This window comes from Fringilla coelebs, assembly GCF_963513975.1.
Source record: "Fringilla coelebs genome assembly, chromosome: 5".
In the NCBI taxonomy this organism is placed as follows: Eukaryota; Metazoa; Chordata; class Aves; order Passeriformes; family Fringillidae; genus Fringilla; species Fringilla coelebs.
In genome coordinates this window covers 20,119,534-20,134,532 of record NC_140033.1, presented here as the reverse complement: position 1 = coordinate 20,134,532, position 14,999 = coordinate 20,119,534, and the positions used below count along the sequence as shown (strand labels likewise).

Here is a 14,999-nt window from a genome sequence, read left to right as displayed (position 1 = left end):
GGGTTTTTTCCCAGTACTTCTGTGCTGATGAAGCAAGGATAAGACAGTGGCACACAGGAATGTAAATGCCACATTTGCATTGGTATTACAAAGAGAAAATATGAATTTGCTACTAAACAGCTCTCATTATTTGAACATTAGGTACCAAAAGCAATGTACCAGTGTTGTTGTCTCACTGCTTGGAGCAGAGAACCACTGCTTTCAGGTAAACCATAGCAACAGGATGGGTACTAACCACAGGTGTAAAAGCACAAGAGATAATCTATTTATAGCATTATTATCCTCCCAATAAGGATAATGGCCTTGCAGTTATCAAAGCATTGGGAAAACTACTTATCAATTCAGGAATACTTACCCAGCAGTCTGATACAAGATGGAAAAGTTGGATTGCAGGTGGACTTTGAGATCTTTAACTCAACATTATTACATCTAGGTATGATTTAAGGAAGATTTATGTGTAAAGTGCTCAAATTTCCCATTGCAAACAGGCTACATTCTGGTTGAAACTACAAGCAAGAAATCCTGTTTAGATAAAATAATTTTTTCGGGATAAATCATGCAGTAGGGAGCAAGTTACACCTGGTGATTGAAGATCACTCCCAGCTGAACAATTGTATTGAATTTTATTCTGAACAGCATAGCTGTGGATTCGCACAGGTTTTATCAAAACTGCAAATACACTTTCTACAAACACAGGCCGTGATCGTGAGAACGAAAGGCAGTGGGGAGTCCTGGTGGCACAAAGTCCCTCTGCTGGGAAATGGCTTACCAGACTCTTCAAAAACCAGGCCACTGAACAGCTGACAGACATTGGAACAGGCTTTTTCAAACTAGACTATCAAAAAGCTCTCATAACAAGGTAGCCTGTTATCACAGAAAATGTTTATGCTCAAACATTAAACTACCTGGAAGACATAAACAATATTTTCCTGGTGACAAAAGAAGTATAGACCTGAAAAAACATTCCTCCATTTCAAGAAAAATAAGAGAAAAACTGAAATATGTTTGAATTATTTTCTACACTTAAAGGAATTATAAAACAAGGATTAAATCATCCTTCCCAGGGTTGTTTAAATTTTACTGTGTCCATGAGAAATGAAGTATTGCCAAGTCCTCACAAGGGCTGATGTTTTCCAGAAGAATTATTACAGGACTGCTACAAATTCCATACAGGACACATTATCAAATGTTCTGTTTAACATCATAATTGCAGAGCACTGCAGTGTGATGTTACAGTGATGCTATAGAAAGTGTGAGTTCCCCCGGGTGTCGTCTGACGGAGCCAGCAAAGATCTCAAGGTGCAGAGGGCTGAAAAAGAAAGGGAGGTATTTATCATGACAGCAGGTGTACTTCTGATTCAGAGACTGAAATGACAAAAGGGCAGAAAGAAGGAGAGAAGAAATCCTTGAGGGGATTTGGAAAAAAATAGCATCACTGATACTGCAGCACTTGAGGTTGGAGGCTTATCAGTCCCATTTGTAGCAGTTGAACATTCAGGTTGAGTTCAGTTTAAAGGGCTCTTGGTAAAAGCCACATTTTTATTATCCCTCAAAGAAGGCTTGCACAGACAGATTTACTCTCTGCCCCTTGTTTTCCTCTGCAAGGAGAAGGAATCTCCTGTAGGACTTTGGTAAGCAACATAGAGCTGTGGGTCAGGTGCAGCTTTGCCAGGCTGCATAAGACTTTGTAAGATGAGATAAGGCCAGGCACCTTCCAAGGACCCCTCTGTGTCTGTCTGACTGCTGAGTACCATGGGAAGGGGCTGCCTTCTCCTTAGGTAACACAGTTCTTGTTCAAGTCTTGTACCACCACTGATGGCACTTTTTCAAATTAACTTGGCATTCAGTAAAGTATCACTCTCCTCCTGATCCTATCTACCTAATTGCATTTTTGAAAAATGCTTTCTGGTTGAGGATTTGCATGACCCTACTTTTTCCTTTATTGGTACTCATAAGAAGACTGCCAGGTGGGCCAATGAAGCTTTGTTCTTTGAGCCATCTATGAATATTTTAGAGGAGCAATAAAACTTATTCATAGCACATTGGTTTCGCAATAAAATGATTATTAAAATTGTTAAAATTCTTGATAATTTATTTCAGCTGCTTATTTTTTCTGGCAGGTCCTTAAGAGGAAGGGAAAGAGGGGAAATATGAAACAGAAAATAGCAAGTTAAAATTAATCAAATAATATTCCTTCCAAGTTTACAGTAACAAAGTGTTAGCAGTCATGCTGAAGAATTTCTCTGCACACAAAGCATCGTTCAGCTTCTCCTTATTAGATCATCTTTATGAAGCATCCACATTATTTGTTCCCTTGAGAGCTCCTGGTATTTGCAGAATTACTTTAAATGTGTTAAATATGAATATTTTGAATTAAGCGCTTTTAAAATAGTCCTTTGAGGGACAGCTGCAAGATCAGCAATTAAAGACAAAATAGGGGTTAGCCATAACCATTGCACCTCCTCTTTGGCTGCTCTCTGTGTTAGTTCCCAGAGTGGTTCTTGGCCCCAGTTTTCCATGCAGCCTGAGGTGCAGCTGAGATGTGTGTGCACAATGGATGCACGAGGGGTGGGTGGTGAGTTCTCCTCTCTGGTGTAGCTGAGCTTTAAATTCCAAGAGTTGATGCCTTTCTAAGAAGAAAGAAAAAAAACCCAGTTTCTGTGGAAAGCAGAACAGATACTTCTTTCATTTCCCCCTTAGAGCTGTGTTTTTCAGAGCTAACTTTGCTAGCTGGTTACCTCTACATCCCTATTCCTAGGGAGACAAGTGCAGGCAATCACTATCAGGTCCCTCAAAGACAATGATGCTGAGTGGTTTGACTTCAAGTTTGAGGCTCACTCTGCATTTACTGATTGTTGACAACAGGGACAACTGAGCCCTGCCAAAGGGACCCATTAGATAACCCAACAGGGCTGTAAGTCCCACTTTTGCTAAGAGAAAGGAATATGGCTGTCCACTGAGGTTCCTAGCAAGCTTCCTGTCATTCATTATGCTGAGGTTACAGAAAATAGTGTGTGTGATGATTCAGAAACCTTTTTTTCTTTCTTTGATTCCTTAGTCTATGTTTAAAGGCTTGCTTTTAGTGGTTTCTTGTTCATTTTCTTCTTAAGCCCGTCCTTGGAGCCTAACCTTCCAGTGGAGGTAGTATTTAGGGAAAAGGCTACAAATTTTAAACAGATTTTTTTCAGAGGTTCATAGAGAAAGAATTTGCCTATACCGCTTCCTTAGTGGTTCGTCAGGAAAACATTAATCTGAAAGCTATCAGCTATTAGCTGCATGCTATGCAGCTAATAATTCCTGTGGAAAACACAGAAGTCCAGCATGGTTAACAATTTATAGCAATTAGGATTTAATTTGAACTTAATAAAAGGTATGGTTTTTTGTCCATGTGGTAAGGTTATGCTTAAAGTATCTGACTCATTTTTATAAATTGTGTATTTATTAACTATGTATTTCATATACAGTTCTAATTGGAATCTTTTTACAACAAAATTCAGTTGTAAAGAAGCACAAATGGGTTTTTCCTATAAAGCGCATATCTAGACTTATTCTAATTTAAACTTCAAATGTTATTTTTAGAACTGACCCCCTAAAACTTATTATTTACCCTGGTGCATCTTGTTTCAATCTCGGTTAAAACAGGAAGCAATTAAATCCAAATATGAGGATGCACACACAGGGTTATATAGACCTAAATGAGCTTTTAAAATGCTTTAAAATTACTTTGAGTGACTTCCCTATATAAAATCTTGTAACCTGAGTGATGTATTAAATTAAAGCTAAATCAAAGGGTAGTGCATGAGAGCAGTCATATGCTCACTCTTGAGGAGTGAAGGGTTTACAAACAGATATCTCTCGGGGAAGAAAAGCAATTGACACCCAATTAGTTAAAGCATATTCCTAAAGCTCAATGACTCGAGAGCAAATTACGGTTGTCATTGTGGATTTGTGAAGTGTGCTGAACCATGATGCATTCCTTCAGAGGGAACTTGCTTAGACATGAAAGTATAAAAAAAGCAGAGCACGTAAGAGTTCTCCATGCTTTTATAATATCTGAGCTTCAATAAAACAAATTTGTAAAGTAACCGTGAAGTCAGCTGGATGCATTTTTATGGATTCCTGCTGCTTGTTAAAAACCTGTTGATGACTCACCGAGCTTTGAACCAAAGTGCAGTATATCCTCCCTGCAATTGGTGGGCCCTTGGCTTTGTAAGCTGTCACAGAGATGGTCTGTGCCTGAGCAAAGCCACGTGAGAGAAGGGGGTTTGCTGCATGACTAGGAAGAGTGGGCGTGTTGCTCTCTGTCTCTGAGAAGGGCTTTTCCTCCTTCAAGTGGAAGATCAGTGCTGTGCGACAGCGATCAAGGAAACCCTCATCAGCAAGGGATGGTTTCAAACTTTGCACATTCTTCATATGAAATAGCCCCAAGACTGGACTTTATTATCAGTCAACCATTTTTGCAAGATTATGCAAGAGGAGGAGAACAGCTGTCATTTACAAATATACATGAGTCTGGGAAATAAGCTTATTACTTTTTTTGACTCATTTAAGAAAAGCCTGTTTTAGTATGGTGAAGCAGTACAGCTGTACATCAGAAAAGGCATCACCTAATCACAGCCTGCCTTAAGGCCTTGATCTAGCATGCTTCTGCAAACACAGGATCAGGTTCCCTCATAGCAATGCCCCTGCCTAATGCACCAGCCTCATACTTAGACCTGGCATCCTCCCTCTGTGTGCAACACGCAGGGCAGCTGCCTGCCCAGGGCACTGTGCTGCCTGCCCAGGGCACAGTGCTGCCTGTCCAGGAAACAGTGCTGCCTGTCCAGGACACAATGCTGCCTGCAGGCACAGCAGCTGTGGCCCCGAGGGCGAGGGCTGTGGCACGTCTGCAGGCGTGGGGAGGCGTGGGGTCGGCGGGCAGTAGCACCCGGAGCCGGCTGGAGCCCACATCACGCGGCTTGCTCGGCTTCCATCATCCTCTTGATTCAGCAGCTTCAGTGTGGTCCTGAATAAGGATGCTTTTCTCCACTGGAAGCAGAAACTACTTAGTGACAAAGTAATTAAATCACGCTGCTCATGAAAAGCCCTCACTGTTAATTTACAGTATTTGTTGGAGCTCCCAGAATACAATCATTGAAACAAAGACTGAATTGAGAACAAAAGGAGGGAACTTGTTGAGAAATTTAAATATAAAACAAATTCTATAACAATTTGAAGCGTGTCTGCTTGATTTAATTGGTTTTAAGGAACCCACTCCAAGGTTCTAGGTACATTAAGACAATTTGAGCATTTTCTGATTTTCTTTCTTTGCAAGTTTATTGCTTAAGAATAGGTTAACAGTTTTACCACAGTTTTTGAGAGCCTTATGAGATAAAGGAAATCTTTATATTTCTTCAGTTTAGTGCAAGTTTTGAAAACCTTGTTCTTTGTCTCCTGTAGCTGACACAGAATATAGGAAAGGGTAAGGAAAGATGAAGGTAGACTCAGCCATAAAGAAGAGAGAAATCTTAAAATAGGTATGAAACCAGGAAGTCCAACAGGAAGCTCTCACAAACTTAATGGCTGCTAACTCTATATTTTGTGATAGGGAATTGAAACTTGTATAAAGCCTCATAAAATACAATAAAGAAAAAAAGTGCATTCACATTATCTGTTACTTATTTCAACATGACTAGTAAAAGATTTTATTTTAGAAGATTTGTCTGTCATTGCTCTAATTTTATTGTTTTTCAGGTAGTAATATTATATTGCCTATTAAGATAAATGATACTGGTGTAAATTTTATTTTAGTTTTCTCACTTAGTTTGACCATCTTCTCTTTGCAGGAGCCTCATCCTTCTCATATCAGACCTGAAAGTGGTCCACAAGCAGGTGGAACCAGACTTACCATCTCTGGTATAAATCTGGCCACTGGTTCCAAGAAAGATGTTCAAGTTATCGTTGGTAGCCAGCCTTGCAATGTGTACGTAGCCCAAGTAACTAACTATACAGAGCTGTGTCCTAAAAAGGCATAACTTTTTCTGCCCTTTATAAATTAAACAAGTCCTCTGTCTATATCTTTGTGACTCCTCCCATGCAAAGGAGACCTGCATGTAACATTTAGACAGAAACTCACTCAGGTTTCAGTGGAAAGAGCAGCTATAAAAACGCCTTAAGTGGGAGAATTTAGATGCCCAAGGATTTCTCCACTTTTGGCTTTCTCTGCTAGAATGGCTGCTTCAAACCTACCCATGCTTTCCTTCAGCATGTCCTCAGTGGTTTTGTATAAAATATTAGTTTTCTAGTCTCCCATGGTTTGTTCTTCGTCCTTCTTTTCCTTTTATTAATTGTTGCGCTTGTCTTTTCTCAAAAAAAGGAAGGACACTAAGTGTGCTGACATTGCATTGTTCCTGTGTTCGTACACGTTCGTTGTTGCATCCTATATCCCTTTTGTTTAAAAGCTTATGTGAACTGATGGAAGTGTTATCTCCTCTCATAACTACTGTACCCAGCAAAAATAGAGACCTGGTATTTTTGTTATTACTCTGTTCTGGAGTATACAGTAAAAGAATACAAAACTCCATAATGTTAGTAACAGAAGATGTTTCCTCTTTTTCTTCTTCAATCTAGTACTGAATTTGGAGACGAGATCATCTGCATTACAGGACGTAACAACAAGGTTGAAACAGTTTCAGTCACAATGAACTATGGGAGCACGAGAATTCCTGTCCCACAGCAGTTTACATACAGTGAGAATCCTACTGTCACCAAATTCGTGCCAGTCAACAGCTTCAGCAGGTAATGAAATGTTTGTCGTAACTTTCTTCACAACTGGCTTAAAGTATGTGTGTTAGGTAATAAAAATATTAAATATAGAATTGTTTGGAATAAACTCCAATACTCTAGCAATGCACACATAGGTACGTAGGGCTTGTGGTCTTAACTGCAATTGATGTTTGAAAGCATTCTGTTTACTTCCAAATTTTTATCCCTTTTCAAAGGTCAATGTAAAAAGTGTAACATCATGACCTAACAAACAGAACATTAAAAATAAATTTGGCTGTGACTTCTCTTGGAGATATTAGTACCTGTCTTCTTGAATATTGAGTAATCACTTGTCTAAAATAGGATTTGGTTTTAACGTTTCCTTTTCATTTTTGGTTGCCTGACTTTGGGACCTGGAATTTTCCTTTGGTAGATCAATAGTGATTTACCCCATGGAATTCAAATGACTTTTTTTTTTCTTCTATATAAACTAAAGCCTATTTTTATGTATTGCTCTGAGGTTTACTATCCCTCTAAATCCATGTCATTTCAATGACTTTAATTCCCACTGGCAACTTGCATTCATTCTTCTTCTTATGTGAATGTATTATTTTTTAAACAATGTGCTGCAAATAAAAGGGAATAGAGAAGCCAGGTCCCTACAGACCTGTGGAAAATATACTCTCAGCTTTGTCTCTATGTGTCTATTGTAGTCAGAATGATTTTAATAGTAACATTGGTGAAGTAAAGTACACAAAGATTGGCATCAATGTACAGCCAAAAATCCTAGCAAAGCAATTTGTACTTTTTTCAATTCTGCTGTTTTAAAGAGAATTTTAAGTTGACATTGATCTTTTAAATGCTTTTGTCATCAATAGCTTTAACAGAAGTCCTTTTTGTAGGACATCTAATTGTCATATAGGCATCACACATAGATTTGTTTTCAGTGGAAGCAATAGCAGTGTAGGATGAAGCAGTGTATAGCTGTGCTAGTCTGCCAATGACTTCTTTTTTAATTCTGCCTTGCAGTGGAGGAAGAAATATTACAGTAACTGGAACTGGTTTTGAGCTCATCCAGTCTTTCTCATTGGTGATATATGCAGAGCGTCCAGAAGCAGGGAGGATGAATCAAAAAAAGGTAATTTTCTTTCTTTTCCCCCAAAGGCATAACACTGGATGAACAACATATAATCTGTTCAAAAACTAAATATAAACTTTCCCATTGGACTTTACTGGGCTTGGACTGAAACAAGGTTTGAACAGATTTATGAGTCTGTTCAGGGTGTTCCTGTGGAACATCTCAACTTTCCTACCATCTCGCCTTACATTCACTTGTACTTTGCAATCTTCTACTTTAAAATTAATTTCATTCAATATGGACAAGGATAAAAGATGTATTTCATTATTTGGAAGTGTTTGTTTTTTCTTTGTCTTTCTCCTTCTTCTCCTCCTGCAGCCATTAGCAATTTGCCTCAAGCAGGATCTAAATCTAGACAATGCAGGACTACTCAGCTTTGCACAATCAGTCTTTTATTCTTTTATTTCCTGACATCTCAATGAACCAAGTCTTTTTTTTTTTTTTTCTTCATGCATATTCCACCTGCAACAGGTCACAAAAAGTTGTGAAAAATAGCATTTAAAAAACCCTTCTAGAATCTTCTGTTAAGAGGAACTGACATTACCAATATTATCAATCTCCCCTCTTCTAGTGAAGATCACAATTTAATGACATGATTTAGACCTAAAAGTGATCTTCCAGTAAGAACATTATAAGACTCTTGCTAAGGCTTGCTCTTCAGTGTAAGAATGTCTTGTGATCCATAGTTTGTAATGTGCATGTTTTGTATTATATGCATGACTCAGCTTTTAGAGTATGCCAAAGACAGATAGATTGGGATACATTAGAACCCTATCCCTAAAGATCTTTAAGAGGAAAACTGACTACATTCTTTAGGCCATAAACTTCAAAAGGTAATTATCTTGACAATCTTGACTCCCAGGCAACCTAAAATTCTATTTAGCATTCTTGACAGTGTTTATCAACCTCCTCTTATGTATACTCAACCTGTTAGCTTGAGTCAGCATTACCTATAGCACACATTCTTCGTTAAGACTTTGCAGACTACTCAGCTTTTCTAATGTTTTGGTTTGCTTTCACTTACATGGCAATATCAGAAATGTTGGGGAGAAGCTATCTAGTTGCATTGAGTCATGAAGCGGCAAACAGAGGTGGTGATAGAATAAATATTGAGGGTTCCTATTAGTGCTGTTGCCTGTGGTGGATGTTACTGAATGACTGAATGTGTCAGGGTAAAAACATTTGTTGTATTAGGGATGGAGGATGGCTGAACTGAGTTGTTACCTTGAATAGTTAAGTAACAACTGTTGAATTTTATTCCAAAATTTCACTTAATGATTGTATTGAAATCCAGTGAGGTATTATATGGTGTAAGCAGAAAGTAATCAACCCAAACTACTCAAAGGTACAGAAGATGATCAGGATTAAGGGTGACATGTTAACTTCCTAATCTGAAAGGAATTTGATGGTATCAGTCCAGTGGTAAAGAGCCATACAAATTGGAGGCAATGGAAACTGACCCATAGCCCAAGTTTCTTCTGCAGGCAACTGCTGGAATATAGTGAATTGATGAGTTATTACCATCAAATTTAATTCATTTTCTTTTTCAAAAATATTTTATACTGTGGTATTTCTGCTGTATGGAGAGGATATAAATTCAGTGGTTTTATTTCTATGGTCTAAGTTATCAACAGTTATGTACAGAAGGGAATCGGACTCTAAAATGTGCATGTTTTTCTTATCTTGTTTCTTACAGTTTTATGGAAAGGTTGTTACAAGACTTAATGAAACTACAGTGGTTTTTTCTTCCCCACCAATACTGGAAGACCCAGAAAACTATAACATTACCACTGTTATTCTAATGGATCATTATAAATTGGTTGTAAAAAATGAGAGCCACTCCTTTGCCTATGTTGCGGACCCAACTTTTGAAAACTTCACAGATGGCATCAAAAAACAAGTCAACAAACTTATTAATGCAAAGGTAAAACTTGTCAAAAGTTGGTGCTTGCTCATTTTGTCCTTGAAGCATGAATGTGTCACTCATGCGCCGAGGTCGGGGCAGGAACAGGCGAGAGGCAGGATCGCAGCAAAGGCGAAGAAGGCGTTATTCAAAAGAACCACGCGGTTTTGTAGAGTGGTACGATAGATTCTATTCTATTGGCTAACTGACAGAAACATCTTTCTCACACACTGTTCTTGAGAGGAACAGAAAAATAAAGTAGAAAAACAGCACCTGCAAATTGTTTATAGTCAACGGTTATCACATCTTTCCAGCTCCCTGAAATTTCTCACGAGCTGCTGTGAGAAACGCTGGCCGTTTCTCTCTCTCTGTCCCATGGCATCCACATGTATGAAATTTTTCATTCCTTTCTGAAAGGAAGGTTTGATGCCATACCCCAAATAAATGTTTGGTGCCATACCCCAAATTCTTTGTAGAGTCCCTTACCTCTGCTAGATGATGAACATTGGCAGCTCCCCTTTTCTCCCCACACCCTTTCTCAGAAAGAGTTCCTATCTCTTTTAGCTGTACTTTGGGTTTGCCGAGGATGCCCCCTCTTGCTTAGTCTGGCATTTGCATTTGGAAATGCCCTCCCCAATAGACCTCCCAGGTCTATGGAAGGGACATCTTATCTCACACCAGGAAGGAAGGGAGGGGAATCACATAATTGCCAATTACTCTGCTGTTCTGTAGGCTGCAGTGCAAATCATATCTGCTGCTGAATGTGAGCCAAATGGAAAGTTGCAATTCAGGATTTCTTGTCCCCCAAGACTTTGTGATGATAACTCAGCCTTTTATTTTCTGTCTAGGGCAGTAACCTGAACAAAGCCATGACGATAGATGAGGCCCAGGCTTTTGTGGGTGATGAGCCTTGCAATATAAAAACTCTGACAGAAACGGACTTATATTGTGAGCCACCAGAAGTACAGCCTCAGCCAAAGAAACGGCAGAAGAGAGATACCATCAATAACCTTCCCGAATTCATTGTACGTTACCTTTTCTGGGAATTTAGTTTCATGTATCAATAACACTGTTACAGTGCCTCTTGACTAAAGTAATTTGTTCTCCAAAGTTGTTGTAGTACTGTGAAGAAACTCTTTGCAGTTCTTTCTTCCTCCAGCTTCTGCCTACTGCATAAAAGATGTCACATGTAAAGAGCAGTCTCAAGGCTGCCAAATACCTTCATTATATAGAAATGTGGAACTCTAGCCAGACAGACTGGGGATTTTTCTTCCTCAGCTGAGCAAAATTAAATTACTTCATGGAATAAAGTGCTAGTGACCCAAAGTCAGTTTAAAACATTCAGAAGTATTTCCTTTGTTTGAAATACTAGAAATTCACTTGTGAAAATTACTAAGATTTTAGAGTGCAACTGAGAAGTGGACCACCTTACATTTGCACTTGTTGAGACAAATGTCTGCTTTTATCTAATTAGGTAAAATTTGGACTCCGGGAATGGATTCTTGGAAGGGTGGAATATGATAACCGTGTGACTGATATCCCACTGAATCTAATTTTGCCACTGGTACTTATTCCTATGATAGTAATTATTGGCATTTCTATCATCTGCTACAGGTAAGTTCTTCTAATTAGGTGCTTTTGTTTTCCTAAAGCTTTCAGCGTACCACCTGATTGTTTTCAGCTCAGTCTACAGAAACTATCTTCATCTTTTTTATGAGCTGCAAAGTTTAGAAAAGGAGTTACAGCTGGAAATATGTATGAGCACCAATTTATTCCTCTCACGCATGCCAAATACCTTGGTGTCACTCAGCCCAGTCCCTCCTTTATATATAAACACAATTGGTCCCAGGCTTCCCAAATAAACAACTGCAGACTGAGTTGCACACATACCCTTTTGAAATGGCAGTTGAGGTGGCACTTGTGGAGGAGATAGATAACTTATGGATAACTTATTCTGTATAAATACCCATGAGCATTTATGCTGCCTCAGTCAGCTCTGTAGGTTTGAGCTGGATGGTTTTGACTAAGGCATAGTTTTTGTTTTTCCAGCTAAATTACCCACACACAAACTTCATGATTAATGCTGGAACTCATGCTTCATAAAGGGCCAGAATATATGTCTGTATTTCACTACTTAGTCCAATTTTAAGGTTAGTAATGAGGGCCTCATACTGTCCCTCAGGAAGGGGTGGATTTCACTCTTATGGTACATACCAATACAGCTGAAGCATGTGCTGTACAGTTCTTGTGAGCCTCCATCAAATCTTCTGATCCCAGACACTGTCCTGGCTGACTTAGGGCCAGTACAGGACATGTTGCAAGCAATCCTTGCTCAAACTGACTTCCTGTACTTGATATATGATTGAAAGCATTTGTAGCTACTTTTTACTGGATTTTAAATTACTGGCCCAAGTCTGCTTTGAAGCAGCCAGCCCATGATAGTGCCAAGTCACTTCACATGGAATGGAATGAAGATTTTGGCCACTGTTGCTGTTTTTCTCCTCCATTCTCTTTCTACTGTATTTAAAAAAATCAGTACCATGAAAACTTCTTCCAGTCCTTGGGCTTCCCTCTCAGAGCTGTTGCAAATTATTTACTTTTGCATTTTGTAACATTTTTTTAATCTTACCTCTGTTCTATAAAGACGCAAGAGCCAACAAGCAGAACGAGAGTATGAAAAAATTAAATCACAACTTGAAGGCCTGGAGGAGAGTGTCAGAGACCGGTGCAAGAAGGAGTTCACAGGTATTACAGATGTTTTCCCTGCTGTGGGTCATCTTCAGCAATGAAGACATGCTGGAGGAATGGTGCTAGCTCACTTAAACTGTCTTCTGGGAAGAAATAATCAATACATCTTAGTAGTCTTCATAACTGGTATTGACACAGAGCAGGTATTTTGCTATTATGTATGAGAGAAGTAAATAAAATCAAACAGGTAGCTGAGGTTATTAAAATAAATTTATTATTTTATTCTAAAGTAAGAACAGAGTTAGAAATTGGGAGTAGAAACTAGCTGAGATTGGGGTTACTTATAGTTATTAATGTGTTGGGCATTAACACAAAGATAAGAATGTCCTGTGGTGACTAACAGTGCACTTAATATTTAGCACAATGACTGTGTGTGCAATGTATGTACATTAAAAACTGTTTTCAGAGCTGCAAAATTTATTTGCAGCCATCAGCATACAAAGGGATAATTTGGTAAGCTCACAGGAAAAAAATAGCATTTTACCCTCTTCACCATGGGAAAATCTTAAGCTTGATTAGAGGAGCTAGCTAATTGTTCTGTGTAAATGTAGAGGCATCATCCCAGGGAAGGCAGCAGGACATGTGAAGGCTCAGCATTTTTACATGTTGGACTACTCATCACAAAGCTTAAATTAGGCATCTGAGTGCAAACTTTGCAAATATTGGCCTAAATGATTACCATGAAATGTCACCTCATTATCTGAATTATACTTGCTGTTGGGTCGTGTTGAAGTAATCTCTATTAAAAAGAAATACCCACATGCTTTATTGCTACAGAGAAAACACTATTTCATATTGACAGTGGCTAAAAAGCAAGATTGAATAAAACAGCAATTTCAGGTTAGAGTTTGACATTAATTTAAGAAGTTCAGGGTATCTCAAAGATTTCAGCCATGCTGGAAGCCTCCCTCAGTCTTGTTTTTTCTGGCGTCTCTGGGACAGGATGTTCTTTACTTGTACAAGCTTGCTTTCTCTGGAAAACCAACTCCTTCCAGGTTCTGGACTCAAACTAGAAGCAAATGTTTGAGTCAATCCCAAATGGGCTTAATTTCAAACTGCATTTTGAACTGTGAGAGGATCTATCAAGGTCCTCCCTCCCTCTCTTCATCTCTCCCTGGGCACTTCATACCCATTTCTGAAAGGAGAAGGTACCTTTCTCTTGCTGGGACAAGAGTAGAGAGTTACACATTCCTACTACCTGTTGGGTTGAAAGTTTCCTCTCTGCTCCATGAAGTGCAAGTTTTGGGGGAGTAGAATGCACATCCAAGGAGTAATCCAGTCCTTAAACTGCATCCACCTTGACTTACAGTTACATGAAACACTGAAGGCAAAACACATTATGGTTCCATACTGTGAAACTGTAATGTCAACAGCACAAAGTGCAAACTCTCTAAAATACAGGAGAACAAAGATAGCCAAGGAAGGGGACAGCAGGAAGGAAGTTCTAATACCACACAGAGGGAAACAAGAAGATCCTTTGTCCCTCATCTTTGATGAATGCTGTAAAATAAAGAGGCGAATGAGTAAGAGCAATAAAACTCCTGAGACCATAGGTCACTACATGGTGTTCCAATCAATCAGCAATACTGGGTAATTGGAAAGCCTTCAGCTAGAGTAGCTGGTCCAAAGGATGATTCTCTAATTTTTGTCCCTTTAAAAAACTTTTGAGTCCCACAGAAATATTTCCATCCATTTCAGTGAACCATTTCACCTTCTTCCTTTCTGCCATCCCCTTCATTTTTATTAAATTAGCTTGCTTTACACTTTAAACCTCTCTTTCCTGGATTGCTGTGTTTTTAAAATAACTTTCTGTACTAACTAGACTCAGAGGGTATAGAATATGGATTGGGAAAAAAGAAAAATAAAACCAAAACAAGACAAAAAATGTTGCAATGTCTTTTTCATGTTCTGTACTATAATCCTACATTCATCTATATGAACACACTCAGACACCATAAAGGCCTTTTTACAGATAGGCAACAACAAGGAAACCATCAGTGCTAAAGGCAGTTATCCTCATGTCACCATAGGATTAGCTGTGGTTATAGTTAATAGGATAATTGTTAAAAATAGCAAGAGAAAATGTGAGATGAAATAAGTTTTTGCTGCTGAGTTGCTTTTTCGCTATTACAAGGCACTCAAAGACCTTGTATTGCCTAAAAATCCTGCAAAATTTTTAAACTGAACCATTGAACTGCATTGCATATTGCAGATCTAATGATAGAGATGGAGGATCACACAAATGATATCAACGAAGCTGGAATTCCAGTGCTAGACTACAAAACGTACACGGACAGAGTCTTCTTCTTGCCCTCCAAAGATGGAGAGAAGGATGTGATGATTACAGGAAAGCTGGATATTCCTGAGGCCAGGCGCCAGACCGTGGAACAGGCTTTGTACCAGTTCTCCAACCTCCTCAACAGCAAATCATTTCTCATTAATGTGAGTACTGAACTAGATGCACCT

At 38.8% G+C, this 14,999-nt stretch overlaps 1 protein-coding gene across 5 annotated transcripts in view; it reads left to right on the top strand.

The window, feature by feature from the left end:
* PLXNB2 (plexin B2) overlaps positions 1-14,999 on the top strand; it is a 252,382-nt gene that overhangs the window by 212,656 nt on the left and 24,727 nt on the right. For all 5 annotated transcript variants that reach the window (XM_084206525.1, XM_084206521.1, XM_084206523.1 and 2 more), the window contains 8 exons: positions 5,826-5,962; positions 6,610-6,777; positions 7,774-7,882; positions 9,579-9,806; positions 10,634-10,810; positions 11,260-11,399; positions 12,430-12,530; positions 14,746-14,975. In XM_084206525.1, coding sequence (XP_084062651.1) covers positions 5,826-5,962; positions 6,610-6,777; positions 7,774-7,882; positions 9,579-9,806; positions 10,634-10,810; positions 11,260-11,399; positions 12,430-12,530; positions 14,746-14,975 — 1,290 coding nt within the window. The remainder of the gene's footprint in view (positions 1-5,825; positions 5,963-6,609; positions 6,778-7,773; positions 7,883-9,578; positions 9,807-10,633; positions 10,811-11,259; positions 11,400-12,429; positions 12,531-14,745; positions 14,976-14,999) is intronic.